Below are 18,266 nucleotides of genomic sequence, written 5' to 3'. Positions count from 1 at the left end.
TTTTATCTTGACCAGGGATGGCAAGGTCTGATCAATCAATATTATCTATCGTTTCTGGCCTTAGCCCCATGTATATGTGATGTGGAAAAGACCCATAAACTATAGGAAATCTATGTCATTCATAGCAAGCACTCAGACTTCCTCCCTTTTGTGATCTCAATGCAACCAATGTGGCCACTATCTCTAGCTTTTATAAAATAACATATGAGAAACTTCCTGCCAACATGCAATAAAATTTCCTAGAAAGAGAATGTATATTTATATGGAAACTTAAATATATGCATCAACGCAAAGACTTTTAAGTAATGTATCTTTTTCTGACTCCTGAAAATAAAAAGCTATTCTTAACTATCTACAAAAAGCATAAAGTACACCAAAATAAGTTGTGGCTAGATAGAACACCCCTCTTTTTGGCTATTTCATTGGAATATATTACTTTTGAACCCCTGATTTAAAATAAGTTCATGAAGTATCTGTTTCAGTGCTAGGTATAAGTAAGTTATACTTACAAAAGAGGAAAAAGGATCATCAGTGATCAGACACCTTTCTGACTTGGGCGTAATAAGGTTTGCCTGGTCTGCTTGTGGGAGACAGTCCTAATGAGTGTGATCTCCCCTTGCCTTCAAGCTCTTCTTCTCTAAGCAAATAGTTTCAATCTGACGGCTTCCAGGAGCTTCAGTCTGATAGTATTAGAATAAAATACTCACAAACAAAACTCAGTATTAGCCGACTGACACTTACCAAAGGAATGATTGATCACTTCAAATAAGGCAAAGTAATTCACCGTTGTACTGTCCATGCCAACCTTTGCTGCAATAGCCTATAGGGTAAACAGGATAGATTGGTTTCAGGGTAACTAAATCAGACAAGCTATGGGAAAAGACAGGTATGTGCATGTGCAGGGGGGAGAAGGGAGGAGTTTTGCCATCTCGGCTTCACATGAACTAAATTCATGGTCTATACCTTTTCTTTTTGTATGTATGTGTGCACACACTCATGCATACATATGTATGACATAAAAGGGGGAAAATACCTATATTTGACCGAAATAGATATAATCTCTAAATATGAGTTTCCATGTCCAATTCAAGCTAATAAGCTATCCTTAAATATCATCTTCTTTCTCTGAAATATGATTTCATCCCACAAAAGTCTTTTTTAACAGCACTTACAAGTAATGTGCTTCACAAGAACAGACTTTAAGAAGAAAATAAATTCTTAAATATCCAGTCTCATACATATAACCTACATTTATATTTATTTATTTGTTTGTTTATTTACTTATTTTCATTCAACCTACATTTCATACAGGCTGTTAACATGCAAAATCTTTATCTTTGGTTCTTGAGCCGAAAAGAGTTTGTCAATTTTGTTCATGCTTCACAAATTGTTCTTATTTATTTTTTGGATGATCCATGCCTCAGGCTGAGGATCTCCATTTCCTAAGAATTACTATCATCGATATCCACATGAAAACAGCAAAATGTTGTGACAACAGAGACATATTAAACAAGTATCAGTCCTCCTCTCTAGGAGCTAATATGACAAAAAGCAATTGAAAGACTCCATGTACAAATAAAACTAAAATTACAAATATCAACAAAACTCAAAAAACACAAAATAGTACCACAATTTCTTTTCAACATCAATCCCAATATAAATAAGGTATTAATTGAACAAAATACAATTGTGGAATGTCAGTGGCTCAGTAGACCAAGTATAATTATACCATTCTCATTCTCATCCCTGATGACACTATCAACGTTCTAAGTTACCATTCTTTACTGCAGTGAATGGAAACTGAAATGCTCTCTGGGGTTGGAAAATGGTTTATAGCTACAAGTCTCAGTAAGCGGATGAGGAGAAAAGTGCTGCTCCTCACCAAAAGGCCTTGCTAGAGACAATTTGGGGGCGAGAGGGAGAAACAAAGAATACAAAACAAAAACATCAGCAACTTGTAAAATTAACATTTTCCTTGCAATCACTTCACCCTTGTATAATTTCAGAAATACCTTGAATTCTGCACATACCCTTTGCCATGGTATACAGTACATGAGTAAATGTATGGGGAACACATTTTTGTTTGCTACAAAGGAACAATAAACATTAATATCCAGAAACCTGTTAGTCTCCCTGAAAATCTTGATCACATCAGGATTAAAGACAAAAAGTCCTAGGCCTAAAAGCAATGATTATATCTAGCACCCAGATCATGATCTTTAAATGTAATTTCTCACTGAAAGAAACCAGGACTCCTTGAGGGAAGTGGCTGATTATAGATCTAGGATAGGAAATACACAAAGATGAGGCCAGAACACCTTGTTGTACCAAAAAGCAAGGATGCTATCATAAACAAGTAAGTTGCATTAGAAGAATACAGGAGCAGATATGAAGGAGCTTCCACTGGCCAGAGATGAAACAATCTGAGCATCAAAGATGATACACATGATTGATTAAATAATACTGAATGTCTAAAACCCACAAATACTAAAATAAAATAAAAATAACATAAAATAAAAGTAAAATAAAATAAAATAAAATAAAAATATCTCATTGGATATCATTGGAATCACCAACATCACACTCCAATGCCAACATTACACTCTGAAAACTGGCAATTAAAAAAATTAAATATTTATCCTCTCTTTCCTACAAACTATATTTTAGGATAACTACATACATAGCCTTAGTTGGTAAGGAAAAGTTCTGTATAGAAAAATTCTACCTAACAAATATGAAGAAATGACAGAATTAATGAAATTACTGGTTAAGGCAACAATCATCAGTGTATACACTCATCTGATTACAGGCCAATGGGGAATTTTACAATAGAGAGCCCAGGTTATCACCATCTAAATAAATGCACCGATTAATCTCAGTATCACTAAAAATGGGACAACCAGACAGATACTGTGTACCTCCTGAAAGCAATAGGAAAGATGTATCTCACCAGTTAGGAAGTATTCTTATAAAAAAGCTGAACCTACTTGAGCTCTCTAGACAAAACTTCCATTCATGCAGAATGTAAGGAGATGGACATATTAAATGACACACATAAAAATAAATAGATAAATTCAGAATGTGGGACACTGCAGAACACAGACCCAACTTCTGCAACAAACTAATAACATCTAAATAAAAAGGTGGGGAAGGGAAGGGAAGCTGCTTATATTCAAACAAACATAAAAACTGGGGCGACTGGGCGGCTTAGTCAGCTAAACGTCCAACTTCGGCTCAGGTCATGCATGATCTCATGGCTCGTGGCTTCGAGCCCCACACTGGGCTCTCTGCTGTCAGCACGGAGCCTGGAGCCTGCTCCAGATCCTCTGTCTCCCTCTCTCTCTGTCCCTCCCCTTCTCGTGTTCTCTCTCTCTCTCAAAAATAAACATTAAAAACAAAGATAAAAAACAAACCTTGTTTAGATCCAGATTTTAACAAACAATAAAAAATCATTTTTAGACAGCTGGAAATATTGGACTACGGATTTGTTATTAGTTAATGCCAAGGAAATACTGTTAACTTTTTAGGTCTGATAATGGCTTTTGTGTTTATGTAAAAAGAATGCCTTTATTTTTTAGAAATTTATACTGAAATCTATATAGGCCCAATAAAATGGAATTTGCTTTAACATATTTAAACAGGGGCACCTGGGTCGCTCAGTCAGGTAAGCATCCTGACTCTTGATTTCAGCTCAGGTCATGATCGTGGGTTTGTGGGTTCAAGCCCTGCACTGGGCTCCATGCTGACAGTGCAGAGCCTGCTTGGGATTCTCTCTCTACCCCTCTCTCTTTGCCCCTCCCCCACTTGTGCATGCTAGCTCTCTCTAAATAAACTTTAAAAAAAATAAAACATTTAAACAAAGGAAAAGAAAAAAAAGATACACGTATAATGCAAATGTGGCAAAATCTTGATGGTTATTAAATATGAATGATGCGTAAATGGAGGTCCACTGTACTGCTCTGTTTATATTAAAGTTTTCTACAATTAAAAAGAAGCAGGGTTGGGGCACCTGAGTGTCTCAGTTAGTTAAGCATCTAACTCTTGACTTAGGCTCAGGTCATGATGATCTCACAGTTCATGAGTTTGAGCCCTGTGTCAGGCTCTGTGTTGAGAGCGCCGAGTTCTAGAGATTCTCTCTCTGCCCTTCCCCCACTGGCACTATCTCTCAAAATAAATAAATAAACTTAAAAAAAAAAAAAAAGAAAAGAAAAGAAGGGGGGGCGCTAATTACAACCACTACGACCCAGGATACATACTGTACTTTTCTTTAAAGGAGGGCAAAGTACTTTCACATTAATAACAATATCAATAGTAGTAGCTCACATTTAATAAATTTATTATGTGCCAGATAGCCCAAGCACTTTATTAACTCATTTCATTAACTCATTTCATCCATCCTCCTTAGCTTCATACCATCCAATGTTGAGTCTACTTGTTCAAGTTTAATTTACCTGATACACTTGGTCTGTGGTACTGTTCTTTTTAACCCTGACTGTAACTGTTGTTCCATCTGGTAATGCTACTCTCAGTTCTACGTCGGACACACCATTGTAGTTCTGTGGGAAAAGACACAGAGACATAATTTGTAACTCAGCATATCCTCACTCTCCTTATAATATGCTGACTAAGCAACAATCTAAACATGTGATAGAGGGGCGCCTGGGTGCGCAGTCGGTTAAGTGTCCGACTTCAGCCAGGTCATGATCTCACGGTCCGTGAGTTCGAGCCCCGCGTCAGGCTCTGGACTGATGGCTCAGAGCCTGGAGCCTGTTTCCGATTCTGTGTCTCCCTCTCTCTCTGCCCCTCCCCCGTTCATGCTCTGTCTCTCTCTGTCCCAAAAATAAATAAACGTTGAAAAAAAAATTTTTTTTAAATAAAAAAATAAAATAAAATAAAATAAACATGTGATAGAAAGTTAAGTTCCAACGAAAAGGGGAAAAAGACACCTTAAAGTCAATACATTTTACAAGTCAGAAACCTGACTTCAGGCTGCAGCAAAAGTTAACCTTTAAGATGAACAGGGAGGAAAGAAACATGTTAAAGCCAGTGTGTCCACATTTCAAAATGGAACACTTGTGTGAGGCAGTCTAGGTCAAATACAGATGACATTTTTGGCCTACTTCCAAACATTCAGAACTCACCATTGAGAAAAGAAAACAACTGGAAGCAGTAGTTTTGACAAAAATTTTCTGGTTTTAAATGGTTAGGCATGCTAGATTGGCTCAAGTAGTATAAGTTCCTCCCTGAACTTAGAAGGAATCATGTCACCTCTGACAGGAAATATGGATGAAAGGCAGGAATCTGAGTTAACGTGATGCCTAGTTTCCTTCGAAAGAGTAAACAATTCTTATCCCTTAATTCAGAAGATACTTCTTTCTTATTGCTTTTGATGATCAATACATTCCTCTAGCTTGTAAGTTTGATTAGAGAGAAACTATTGAGGAGCAAGTCCATCTTCGTTTATCACTTGAAAAATGGTGCTATCTATTGTCTAAAACCATCCTAAGCATTAATTATAAGCACTTGTCTGCAAGAAATTTATAACCTAGTTGAGAAAATAAGACATACACATATAAAATAACTAGTAGATAACGCACTATTTATTTTTTTTATTTTTTATTTTTAAAAAAATTTTTTTTTTCAACGTTTATTTATTTTTGGGACAGAGAGAGACAGAGCATGAACGGGGGAGGGGCAAAGAGAGAAGGAGACACAGAATCGGAAACAGGCTTCAGGCTCTGAGCCATCATCAGCCCAGAGCCCGATGCGGGGCTCGAACTCCCGGACCCAAGATCGTGACCTGGCTGAAGTTGGACGCTTAACCGACTGCGCCACCCAGGCGCCCCGATAACGCACTATTTAATATAGCAGCATTACATCTTCGTTCTTCTATTCAATTAGTATTTATTAAGCACCTCTAATATGCTTGACATTATTGTAAGGCACTGGGAATACAAAGATGGCCAAGATTTAGCTCTTGGTCCAGAGCTCTAATGTATAATATCATGGTGACCAGAGTTAACAATACTATAATGTATACTTGAAATTTGCCAGGAGAGTAGATTTTAAGTGCTCTCACCACACACAGGAGAGAGAGAGAGAGAGAGAGAGAGAGAGAGAGAGAGAGAGAGAAAGGAAGGAAGGAAGGAAGGAAGGAAGGAAAGGAAGGAAAGGAAGGAAGGAAGGAAGGAAGGAAGGAAGGAAGGAAGGAAGGAAGGAAGAAAAAAGAAAGAAAGAAAGAAAGGAAGGAAGGAAGGAAGGAAGGAAGGAAGGAAGGAAGGAAGGAAGAAAAAAAAGAAAGAAAGGAAGGAAGGAAGGAAGGAAGGAAGGAAGGAAGGAAGGAAGGAAGAAGAAAGAAAGAAAGAAAGAAAGAAAGAAAGAAAGAAAGAAAGAAAGAAAGAAAGAAAGAAAGAAAGAAAGAAAGAAAGAAAGAAAGAAAGAAAGAAAGAAAGAAAGAAAGAAAGAAAGAAAGAAAGAAAGAAAATGGTAACTATGAGGTAATGGATAGGTTCATTAGCTTGACTGCTGTGATCTTTCACAATGTATATGTACATCAAATCATCAAGTTGTACACCTCAAATATAGATGATTCTTATTTGTCAATTCTAACTCAATAAGGCTAGAAAAAAAGACAGCTCTTACCTACCGGTAGTTCACACTGTAGTGAACTAAAAATATAAAGTAATAATTTGATTATATGTACACAAAATGGGAGAATAGGATAGCAACAAGGTGATGATTGAGTGGTCTGACTGCAAAGGTTCCTAAACCAAAGACTTGAGGGGCACCTGAGTGGCTCAGTCAGTTGAGCGTCCAACTTCAGCTCAGGTCATGATCTCATGGTTTATGAGTTTGAGTCCTGCATCAGGCTCTGTGCTGACAGTGCAGAGCCCACTTTGGATTCTCTGTCTCCCTCTCTCCCTCTGCCCCTCCCCAATCATGCACGCTCCCAAAAAAAAAAAAAAAAAAAAAAAAAGATAAAGATAAAGAAAAACCAAGGACTTGAGTATCAGGGAAGGCTATGCAAAGAGAAAGTGAACCTAGCGCTAGGTCTTAAAAGATAAGCAGGATACATAAGAAAGGCAACTTGAAAAAAAACAGTCATTGGGGGAATTTACAGCAATTCAACCTATAATTGACATCTTTATCCCCCGCCCGCAAGGAGCCAAGGGGTGAACAGTCACTGTGGGAAGTATTTACCTACCTCATCTGATTCTGATAGGAATTCCTGCATGATGTCACTCTCACCAATGACACGTATTGAGCATACTGTAGAAAACAAAAATTGAATCTGGTGTGAGACCCAAAAATGGAGACTTTAAAGTCAACAATGTATCAAGGTTTAAGTATAAATCATCAGTAGCAGGCAATGCTGAGGTGGTCATTCCTGATGTATAACACATTAAGGCACAACAAACATTCATATAAATATGAACCACAACAGAGGAAAATTAGGATGTTCAAAGATGTAGCTTGCTAAAAACATTATACATAGCCAAAGGAAGTCATTCAAAATAACACTTCAGTAAATCTAACTTTGCAGTCTCATGTGAACAAAGACCAAGCCAGACAACAGAGCTAGGGTAAGGTCAATCAGGAATAAAGCAAACACAAAACTGAAATACAGAAGGAAAAATGTATACTTGGTCTACCTAGGAACGAGGCCAGTCAGAGAACCATAAGCAGTTAAAAACACTTTGGGAAAAATGGGTAGGTAATTAAGTATTAAGCTCAGCGCATCTTCTCACCTCGCTGACTTAAGCTTCAAAACAACAACCTTTAAAAGGAAGGAAGGAAGGAAGGAAGGAAGGAAGGAAGGAAGGAAGGAAGGAAGGAAAGTAGCTAATTGTCTAAATCTAAGAAAGTTAATTTCCTGACACTCTCATGAGGATAATGAGTTATACTGATGACTTCACTTCATTTTATTAAAAAAATTTATACCCTTTTTATTTCCCAAGGGCTATGTTTAGAGGCCATTCCATGTTAGAAAAAAGCTAAAAACAGATGAGGAAGTCTCACTACCTTCTACAGGGGAAACAGTTTTTCTTCAGGGATAAGGCTCTCCACTAAAATTTTAAAAAATTCAACTAGGTCAATTAGTTCTTACACAAGGACACAGAATTAATAAATATCACATAAGACTATTTTTCTATTAAATTAGTATTTTAAAGAGAAGCCTGTTGCACAACTGGCAAATTATATAACTCTATAATGTAGCGAAGCAAGGTCTCTTCTCTGAGCCACAAAATGAACTATCTTATTCCGGAGATCTGGGTCATTTCTCTTTGACTTTCCGATAACCAAATGTTTCAACATCCACATCCACAAACTCCTGATGTACTATTTGGAAGTCCTGAGATAACAAGTAAAGTTTCAATACTTCCACCTATAACCTGCTTAGATCAAGGGGACTTTAGATATCTACAACTCGGCAAACCTATCCATGGACAACTGTAAGAGGAAAATGGACTTTTCAAGTAGGATATGCCAGTGAACTAAGAGTCATTTCAAAAAAAATGTTTTAAATACAGCCCACTTAGTTGCCAAATCAATTCAGCATGTTGATGAGTAGGTCTGTACGTGTTTGCTGGCAAATAACATAACCCAATAAAGGTCCCTAATTCATCAAAAACTAATTATGCATTTTTCTGTTTTTAAGTGCTCAGCAAGTCAATAACATAGGCTATTAATCCTTGTATTGGACATTTCAGTTTTGGCTTCAAAGCTCACATCATTCAACACCAATGGTCATAAATTTGATTTACTTTCACTATTCAGTTTCAGGAAACTTAGCCATGCGGTTTAGGAGTTGCAACACATACCTAGAATCCAAGTCTACTTAAGGTAGTAGCATTTAATAGGCCAACTTACCTTTTTCTAGATATTCTTCCAACCCCCGACGTCGGGCATCTAATTGCTGTTCTGATAAAGAGAATGGCCACTTCCCTGGAAGTCGGGGAAATGTAAAGTTGGCAAACTCTCTCTTCAGGTTCTGGTGTAGGATAGCAAACTCCCGGTACCGCTTAGAACACAGCTGCCTCCCTGCCATATAAACATTGTATACCTGGTGAGGGGGAAGAACAAAAAAAAAAAAAAAAAAAAAAAAAAAAAAAAACAAAAACAAAAAACAAAAAAAGCCTACTTACTACCAATTAAATCACAGAATCATCTAAAGTCAAGCTCAGGCTGATACTGGTGAGGTATATTCTGCTATGCACTTAACAGAGAACATGTTCAAGGTCACTGTCAAGTAAGGCTTACTTTCAATAAGCATGCCAGAAATGATGTGGACAACAGAGTACTACTCTTTTCAAGTGGCCCATAATCTAATTTTTGCTATTAAAATTACCTCGAACACAGTGTTTTAAATATCTTCAAAGACAATTTTCAGCTTTTAAGGGTGGATCTTTATTTTTAGAAAGTTAAAAGTCATTCAAAGCCAATGGTAAATCTAGTGAACGAATAAGCAAGTAAATTTGGAGAGAGATGGATGTACAAAGCGAAGGTGGATTATAAAGCATTGTGACTGATATTTGTGTGTGGTCCAAACTTCTAAAGGAATGTCTAAAAATGATGTAACAGTGGCATTTTGTTAGCAAAAGGTTTCTGTGGCAAAAACTCCTTTCCTGAAGTCAGGTATCCTTAGTTTTGCTCTTCCTTAAAATCGGGTTAACAAAAAGTGGAATAAACGTATTCTAAGGACCATCTTGTAATAACAAAGAGTTAATAATCCTCATGAAGAAACGGTTAGAGATTTTTGTTTATTGTTCATAGATGCCTGTCAAACTTTTAGAACAGGGTGTGGAACATAGCAGGGAGTCAGTAAGTATTTGATGAAGAAATTAATGCATATATGTGAAGTTTCTGAGTATGCGCCCACATAAAGGAAAGTCTTGAATACGTACCCTCATAAAGTGAAGGAATGTGTAATCCAAAAACATCTAATAATCCAAGTTACCCTGTATTCTCAGAACATACCAAATTAGGCAGAGATGGAAAAAAAGGCCCCAAATCACATTTACTGGTTTTGCAAAAATCATTCTGAATTTTAAATGTGCACAAAACAGATCATCTACACATGGAATCAAGAGTTAATCACTGAGAATGTGTGGGCCAAAGCCTTCCCTTAAAGCTCAAAAAGAATCTTTACCATGCTTCTGTGATTTAGGAAGTATGAGTTAAATGCAAAAATAAAATAATTTACTCATTCAAGACTCCTCTCCCATAACTCTCCAACTATGATTCCTCCCCCAATTAAAGGCAAAATCTCTAATCACTATGAAACAGTCTCCAGGGATGTGTATGATCCTGATCAATGAGCTTTCTTCCTGTGATTATCACTCAAAGTTGTGACTGTCTGTGACGAAGCACATATATTACCAAAGTATTCCCATCACTTCCTCCTGAAGTACAAATGCATAAGAAAACAAGAGTCCCCTTACACAACACCACCTGTTCTCTTTGGAGCAGGCAGTCTTTAAATTTTTTTTTTAATGTTTATTTTTGAGAGAGAGAGAGAGAAAGAGAGAGAGAACATGGGGGGGAGGGGCAGAGAGAGAGAGAGAGAGACAGAGAGAGACAGAGACAGAGAGATGGAAACAAACTCTGAAGCAGGCTCCAGGCTCTGAGCTGTCAACACAGAGCCTGACACGGGGCTCAAACTCACAAACCATGAGATCATGCCTTGAGCCGAAGTTGGACGCTCACCCAACTGAGCCACCCAGGCACCCCTGGAGCAGGCCGTCTTAAGAAGTCTTATTCAGTTTGGTCTTATATACTTCCATCTCAAACTAAACTATCCAAATTTCTCACTAATATCACCATTCCTTTGCTTAAAAAGCAAGTCCACAATACTATAGGTGATATATATCAGCCTGAATTCCTCATACAATGAAGAAAGGAGGGGAGGTAAAACTAGTTAGTAACACTGCCGGCTCAAAGATCTGCCCCCAAGTCTCTTTCCAAGGAAGAGTACAGTAGGTCCTTGATAATGCACATGAAGACTATGACTGCATTTCCTCAAAGGTGACCACTTGAGTGATCTCCAGTCCAGTAAAATATTTCCTAGGGTAGAAAGAACCCTAGAGCTTGAGAAGCCTTTGTGATAGTTTCAAAAAGAAATCTGAAAAGTTGATTCAACTTTCAGTTTCTTGATAAAGTGAGAAGAGTTAACATTAAATAGCCTCTCACCTACCTCCCTACCAATCTCTATTTAAATGTGGCATCACAGGAAACAGAAATATAAACAGAATGCCTGACAGTTCTGTAATATTTTAATGCAAGTAGAAATGGCTTCCACAAGAGCCAAAACCACTTTTAAATTAACTGTGCTTAGTAAATGAGAAATATACAAAAAGATCACAACAGGAGCACCTCGGTGGCTCAGTTGGTTAAGCCTCTGACTGGCTCAGGTCATGATCTCACAGTTTGTGGGTTTAATCTCTGCATCGGGCTCTGTGCTGATAGCTAGTAGTCTGGAGCCTGCTTCAGATCCTGTGTCTCCCTCTCTCTGTCCCTCTCCTGCTTGTTCTCTCTCTCTTTCAAAAATAAACAAACATTAAAAAAAAATTTTTTTTTTAAATCACAACAAAGACTGCTTTGTTCTTCATTGGTCCTTAAAATGAACCAAGATCTATTAGTATTCATATTTCCCTGGTTTGGATACACTCATTTGCCCAAAAAATGACCAATTCACTTAGTGCATGCTGAGATCTTCTGCCTAAAACTCATGAATGTCCATGATCCATGAGAAACGCCCAGAGCCTCATTACAAATGAGAAAGTCCATCAAAAAATATATTCTCTAGGGGTGCCTGAGTGGCTCAGTCGGTTAAGCATCTGATTTCAGCTCAGGTCATGATCTCACGGTTTGGGAGTTCGAGCCAACTGTCAGGCTCTGCTGTCAATGTGGAGCCTGCTTTGGATCCTCTATCCCCTTCTCTCTGTGCCCTTCTCTGCGCACATGTCCTCTTTCTCTTTCAAAAATAAATAAATGTTGAAAAAAATATATATATATATTCTCTGGACTTAAAGGAGAACATAATCAAACAGGAACTAAAGATATACATAGGCAGGCCGTGCTTCTAGGATCTTTCCATTTTAATTTAAACCCTAAGACTGGTTGGCTCATAAATGGAATTAGATGAAGTTAATCTAGCTTGTGATAGTACACTGAATTTAATGATCACTGGTCACCTTCTTCTCCAACTGACCATAACCTACAAGACTTCAAGGTGGAATGTTCAGACTGCAAAACCAGTTGTCTGAGAAAACAATTCTTTCTTCCTTTTTTTTTTTTTTTTTTTTTTTTGGTTTATACTAGTTTATTTAGGGATTCCATTTTCATTCCTCAATAGACTTTATGTATTTCTTATATTTTTCTTCACTCATTAATTCATCCAATTCTGAAGAATTACTGTTATCTTGATCAGCCAACCATCTTCCTAACAAGATTTGTTGACAAGTCCTGGATTTTCTCTAAGAGCTTCATTAATTTCAGTTACTTCTTCTGATAGAGGAGAATAAGAGTTCACCAGCAGCTTTCACACTGTGCAAAGCACCAAACTCATTTTGTTTGTTCAGTTTGGTCCCAACTTCAGGCAGACTACATTAAACAACATCCCCCAAAGCTTCCTGTGCAAAATTGCTGATTCCCACTGTTCCAACATCATTTCTGTTGTCTGTGAATTCATGCATGGAGAGCAGAGCCCACCCTCAGCCCCAGGACCTGGGCAGGCAGGGCACTGCAGGCATGGATTCCGTGCACACGTTACAGGCCTCAGCCCGCATGCTCCACACCACTCATAGCACCATTGAGGGTAACAAGTTTCAGTCCTCTTGAGATAGTCTTTGTTCAGTAAGAACCCAATACGTAAAAAGGCATGGATTATAGGTGGGGAAAGTGTAAAACTTATCTGATCAGTGATCTTATTTTGTTTCTCTAGATTCTGTAAGTCAAAGTTCCAAAATTCAACTTCAAAATGACTTCTAAATATGTAAATGCTGAAAATCCATGCTATGCCATTTTTCTCTCCAGCCTCATGATTTAATGCTATGTAATGAGTACCAGAAGATGGTAACTGGTAAGTTCTTTTTTCTTTCTTTCTTTCTCTCTTTTTCTTTTTTTTTCTCTCTTTCTTTTCTCTTTCTTTCTTTCTTTCTTTCTTTCTTTCTTTCTTTCCTTCCTTCCTTCCTTCCTTCCTTCCTTCCTTCCTTCCTTCCTTCCTTCCTTCCTTCTTCCTTTCTTTCTTTCAAGTAGACTCCATGAATGTGGGGCTTGAACTCACAAACCCAAGATCAACAGTCTTGTGCCCTACTGATTCAGCCAGCCAGCTGCCCTGTAACTGATAAAGTCTTACAATGAGCACAAGCCACTGTGGGAAAGCAATTCTAGTAACATCTGGGTATTCAATAGCAAAACTGAAATCCCAGATATCAGAGATCTTCATTTTGTTGGTTCCTTAACCCTCCCACCTACAGATAAAGCTTTTAAGTGATAACGTCTCAACCTATGTAGGATCTAGATATTAAAAAGTTCTCATTTTTTCAAACCTTTAGTAAACCGACAGGAATTGTGCTACTGAACAGAGAATCTCCATACATAATGCAAAAGTGAAAAAAAAAAAAAAGTAGAATGATGACATTTTGGCCATGGCAATATCACTCAAGTTCAGCTTCCGAAAGTCTAGTAGACACTGTCCTGGTTCCTGCCGTTGATCTGGATGAATCTTCAATGTACGTTATGACCAACAAATTGCTTCCAACACCACCCTGCCATTTAATCTTATTTTTAGCTGAAAATTCATCTTAAGGGGTGCCTGGGTGGCGCAGTCGGTTAAGGGTCCGACTTCAGCCAGGTCACGATCTCGCGCTCCGTGAGTTCGAGCCCCGCGTCGGGCTCTGGGCTGATGGCTCAGAGCCTGGAGCCTGTTTCCGATTCTGTGTCTCCCTCTCTCTCTGCCCCTCCCCCGTTCATGCTCTGTCTCTCTCTGTCCCAAAAATAAATAAACGTTGAAAAAAAAAATTTAAAAAAAAAAAAGAAAAGAAAATTCATCTTAAGAAAACCACATTAGGGGCACCTGGGTGGCTCAGTCAGTTGAGCATCTGACTTTGGCTTAGGTCATGATCTCACGGCTTGTGAGTTTGAGCCCTGCGTCGGGCTCTATGCTGATAATTCAGAGCCTGGAGCCTGCTTCAGATCCTGTGTCTCCCTCTCTCTCTGCCCCTCCCTCCCTCATGCTCTGTCTCTGTCTCCCAAAATTGAATAAACATTTAAAAAAAATTAAAAAAAAAAACAAACATTATTGCCATTCATAAGCTGCCTATAAAAGCAAAAGGAGATACAGCACTCTTAGCTGATTTCTGAGTAAAATGGGTGAGATCCTTAACAATGGAACACTGAAATATTTTTCCTAAATGCTGAAGTATTAGGCTCCTTCTTGGGAAGAAAAAAGCATAAAGGCCACAATATGCTCTTAAATAACTTCGGATTCTTGTGTGTGTATTCTCCCTAACATGGATCATAAATGGTCTCTGTTACTTTTTTTTTTTTTTTTCTTTATTTGGACCTTGGGTATACAGAACTGGATTAATCATAATCTTTGGTTCACAACATAGTCTCATGGCAAGCTCTTTGGATATTAAATTAGTTATTTTTAACCTTGCAAAAAGTAAACTATAAACTAAGACCCTGACACTTATTTCTAACCATAGTCTCTGCCTCCTTCATCCCCTCTCCCTGCTTCCCTGACCCCCAAAATGATCATAATCATGTTCATCATTCCCTCGCTTTTCTTTTTATAGTTTTTTCCTGTATTTATATGTAATACTTAAATTCTTTTTTATTTTAATTTTTAAAGGGCATTTAGGTTTTATAAAAAGATTACCGTGCACAGTGAGACCTTCCAGGGCTTATTTTTTCCCTTAGTCTCATCCACAATGTTACACACCTTTGTGGTTTATTCTGCTGTATATAACAGTTGTTGTTTTGCTTTTTATTTATTTTTAATGTTTATTTATTTTTGAGAGGGACAGACAGAGTACGAGCAGGGGAGGAGCAAAGAGAGAGGGAGACACAGAACCTGAAGCAGGCTCCAGGCTCTGACCTGTCAGCACAGAGCCTGATGCAGGGCTTAACCCCACAAACTGTGAGATTGTGACCTGAGCCAAAGTCAGAGGCTTAACCGACCGAGTTACCCACGCACCCCTGTTGTTTTGCTTTTTAAATATCTATTCTGTTGATGAGCACTTGGGTTGATTCTGGGTTTGTGCTATTGTGAACAAATACTGCTATGAACTTGTACATATGCCCCCTGTTGTACCTATATAAGAGATTCTCCTAGATGTACTCCGACTAGAACTGCAGGGTTATAAGGTATGTGAATATTCAACTGAAAGAGATCATGCCAAACTGTAAGCTAAAGTGGTTACATCAAGTTATACTCCTTTCATAATACATAAAAAAATTCTTTTACTTCTTGCCAATGGGGAATGGGTGGGAAAAGATTTCCTACTGTGGTTCCAATTTACAATTCTCTTAATGTTACATGTAATGATGTCAATCATCTCTTCATATATTTATTGGCCATGTGAGTGTCCTCTTCTGTAAAAAAACATATTCATATATTTTGTCCAGTGTTGCATTAATTTTTTGTGTTTTTCTCACTGATTTGTAGAGTTCTTTGTATGTTCTTGACATAATCTTTTTCATGTTGTATACACTGTATCTTCTCCTACTGTATCATTTGTTTTGTCACTTTATTAACTTGTTTTTTTTTCTCTTTAATTCTTCTAAAGTTTATTCATTTTGAGAGACAGTGCACATGAGCAGGGGAGGGGCAGAGACAGAGGGAGAGAGAGAATCCTAAGCAAGCTGTGTGCCATCAGCACAGAGCTGGACACGGGCCTTGATCTGATGAACTGTGAGATCATGACCTAAGCCAAAATAAAGAGTTAGATGCTTAACCAAAGTAAGCCACACAGGTGCCCCCCAAATTTCTCAGTTTTAGAGTCCAATTTATCATTATTTTTATAACCAATGCTTTCTGTGTCTTTTAAACTCTTTGCTATACCCAGGATCAAAAAGCTATTCACCTATACTTTCTACTAAGAGCTTTTAATTTTTTCATTTTGTCATTTAAGTCTTAATCCATCTAGAATTGATTTTTCTAAATAGTATGAAATAGGATTCTGTTGGTATGTCTTCTAAAATCAAGAAATAAAATACCCATAAATAAAAATATTCTGCTTTTATAGGATAGTCTGGAAATTTTATGGATGGTTTGGAATTAACCTTCCACTGTAAACACTAGAAACTAGGCAAAACATAGGAAACAACTATTTTTGGACACTGGACAATAGGCAGCTAAGAACTGTGATCCCTGAGAAAAGGAAAACAAACACGATGAGCCCTACCTCAACCTAGGCTTCCTGTCTAGAGGTAACTCCTGAACTACAACTCAGACAGGGGCATCCAAACAATTTGGCAACTTCACGGAGTTGTGGAGACAGAGACTAGAGTTTAGGGAGGCTAAAGCAGTTAGACTTTGCAGAACACAAGAGGAGGGAGCTAAAGAGAGACAGAGCTCTAGAAATCTGCATAGGCTCCCCTTGAATTTTGGCTGAATAGCAATTTGAGGAAAAGAACTATTACCAGGGTGAGTTGTAAAAATAACAATTACCTGAGTTCAAAGACCATCTTTAATCATCTGACTTTCCTCCAACCAGAATAGAGAGACCTCCCTTGAATTTCTATAGCAATCAAAAGAACTAAAAAGGGCTATGCTTTAGGAGTAGGGCTAAATTAGTTCTAGAGTAAAAACTACTCTATGCTCACACTAAAAGAGCTTAAAAACAAACCTAAAAAAGAATCAAAGTAATCTATAAGGAACTTAACTGCATGCCAGCAAAAAAAAAGAAAGAAAAAAAAAAGAAAAAGAAAAAATTTCAACAGTCTTTAAAGGAATGTAACAAAATCTAACACACAGTAACATTAAATTAACAGTGTACAGGGGGTGCCCGGGTGGCTCAGGATTAAGCGGTCAATTCTTGATTTCAGCTCAGGTCATGATCTCACCTGATGAGTTCCAGCCCCACGCCTGGCTCTGTGCTGACAGTGCAGAGCCTGCTTGGGATTCTCTGTCTCCCTCTCTGTCTGCCCCTCTCCCATTCACAATCTCTTTCTCTCTCTCAAAAATGAATAAACATTAAAAAAAATTAGCAGTGTGTGATACCCATCAAAAATTACTAGACATACAAGGAAACATGAAAATTTAACCTGTAAACCAGGAGAGAAATCAGTCAATAGAAACAGACTCAGAAATAACAGAAACAAAAGAAATAGCAAATACATTAAGCAGCTGTAGGATTTAGGAAGGTGCAAGAAGAGTAATCTCATTCCAGACATAAGAGAGCTCCTATGCACATGCAAGTCTTCCCCCTGGGCCTCTTGTGCTCACAAGAAAAACTAGGGACAGGGCAGGAGCCTAGAAATGGTCTACCATAGTAGCCTAGGCATGAGAAAGGTGATTGGCAATTGTTAGGGGACAGACACAATGCTCCACCCACCTCCCCTAGACCTTTCTCTTCTATTAAGCAAAAGCCTTAATCCCTTGGGGGATGGGCAGCAAACCCTTTCATGTGGAGGGCACTGGTGAAGATCCCCTGCTTCTGGGAAAAAAGTAAAAGCAAAAACCCTCCACTCCTGGTGAGAGGCAGGAAACCATCTTAGGCCCAAGTTCCTGATACTAAGTAGAGATTGGCCATAGCTGGGGGAGGGAGAAGAAACTCTTCAAAGACTAACCACAGATACAAGGCAGAGTTTAGTTGTGATAAGGAAGAAGGGTAGAAAAACTAAAAGTCTCACTCCCAAGACATAGGCACAGGGTCTAAGTAGACTGCCTAAGACAGCAGCAGGACCAGATAACAGAGAACCTTATTACAAATCTAGCCTACATAAAAAGCAAGAGTAGTTCACCAGTGGAAGAGAGGCAAGAGTATGGAGAGAATTTGTCTGTGGTACAGGCATGCAGGGGTGGCTAAAAGTTGAGAGAGGGAAGAGGAGAACAGTGAGAAAAACCAGAGCCTCTGACCCCAGCCCCCAGTCTAAGCACAAAGCGACTTACTGTTAGAGGGATTTGAACTTTACAAGCACAATAAAGGTACCAAAAGCCACAACAACACCCAAATTGAGCTTGACTGGCTCAATCCCCTAACAGAAGAAGATGCCTGCATATTTTCAGATTCAAATACTACTTACCTCAGTCGCTA

At 38.2% G+C, this 18,266-nt stretch overlaps 1 protein-coding gene across 2 annotated transcripts in view; it reads right to left on the bottom strand.

The window, feature by feature from the left end:
- Nucleotides 1-18,266, bottom strand: part of SNX27 (sorting nexin 27) — a 69,814-nt gene that overhangs the window by 17,083 nt on the left and 34,465 nt on the right. For both annotated transcript variants that reach the window (XM_023259168.2, XR_006583045.1), the window contains exons 3-6: nucleotides 8,872-9,064; nucleotides 7,205-7,269; nucleotides 4,452-4,556; nucleotides 742-820 (exon numbers count right to left, since the gene is read on the bottom strand). In XM_023259168.2, coding sequence (XP_023114936.1) covers nucleotides 742-820; nucleotides 4,452-4,556; nucleotides 7,205-7,269; nucleotides 8,872-9,064 — 442 coding nt within the window. The remainder of the gene's footprint in view (nucleotides 1-741; nucleotides 821-4,451; nucleotides 4,557-7,204; nucleotides 7,270-8,871; nucleotides 9,065-18,266) is intronic.

Source organism: Felis catus, chromosome C1 (genome assembly GCF_018350175.1).
Source record: "Felis catus isolate Fca126 chromosome C1, F.catus_Fca126_mat1.0, whole genome shotgun sequence".
NCBI classification, from domain to species: Eukaryota; Metazoa; Chordata; class Mammalia; order Carnivora; family Felidae; genus Felis; species Felis catus.
Note: the sequence above shows the minus strand (reverse complement) of the source record. Positions and strands in the feature narration are given on the sequence as shown.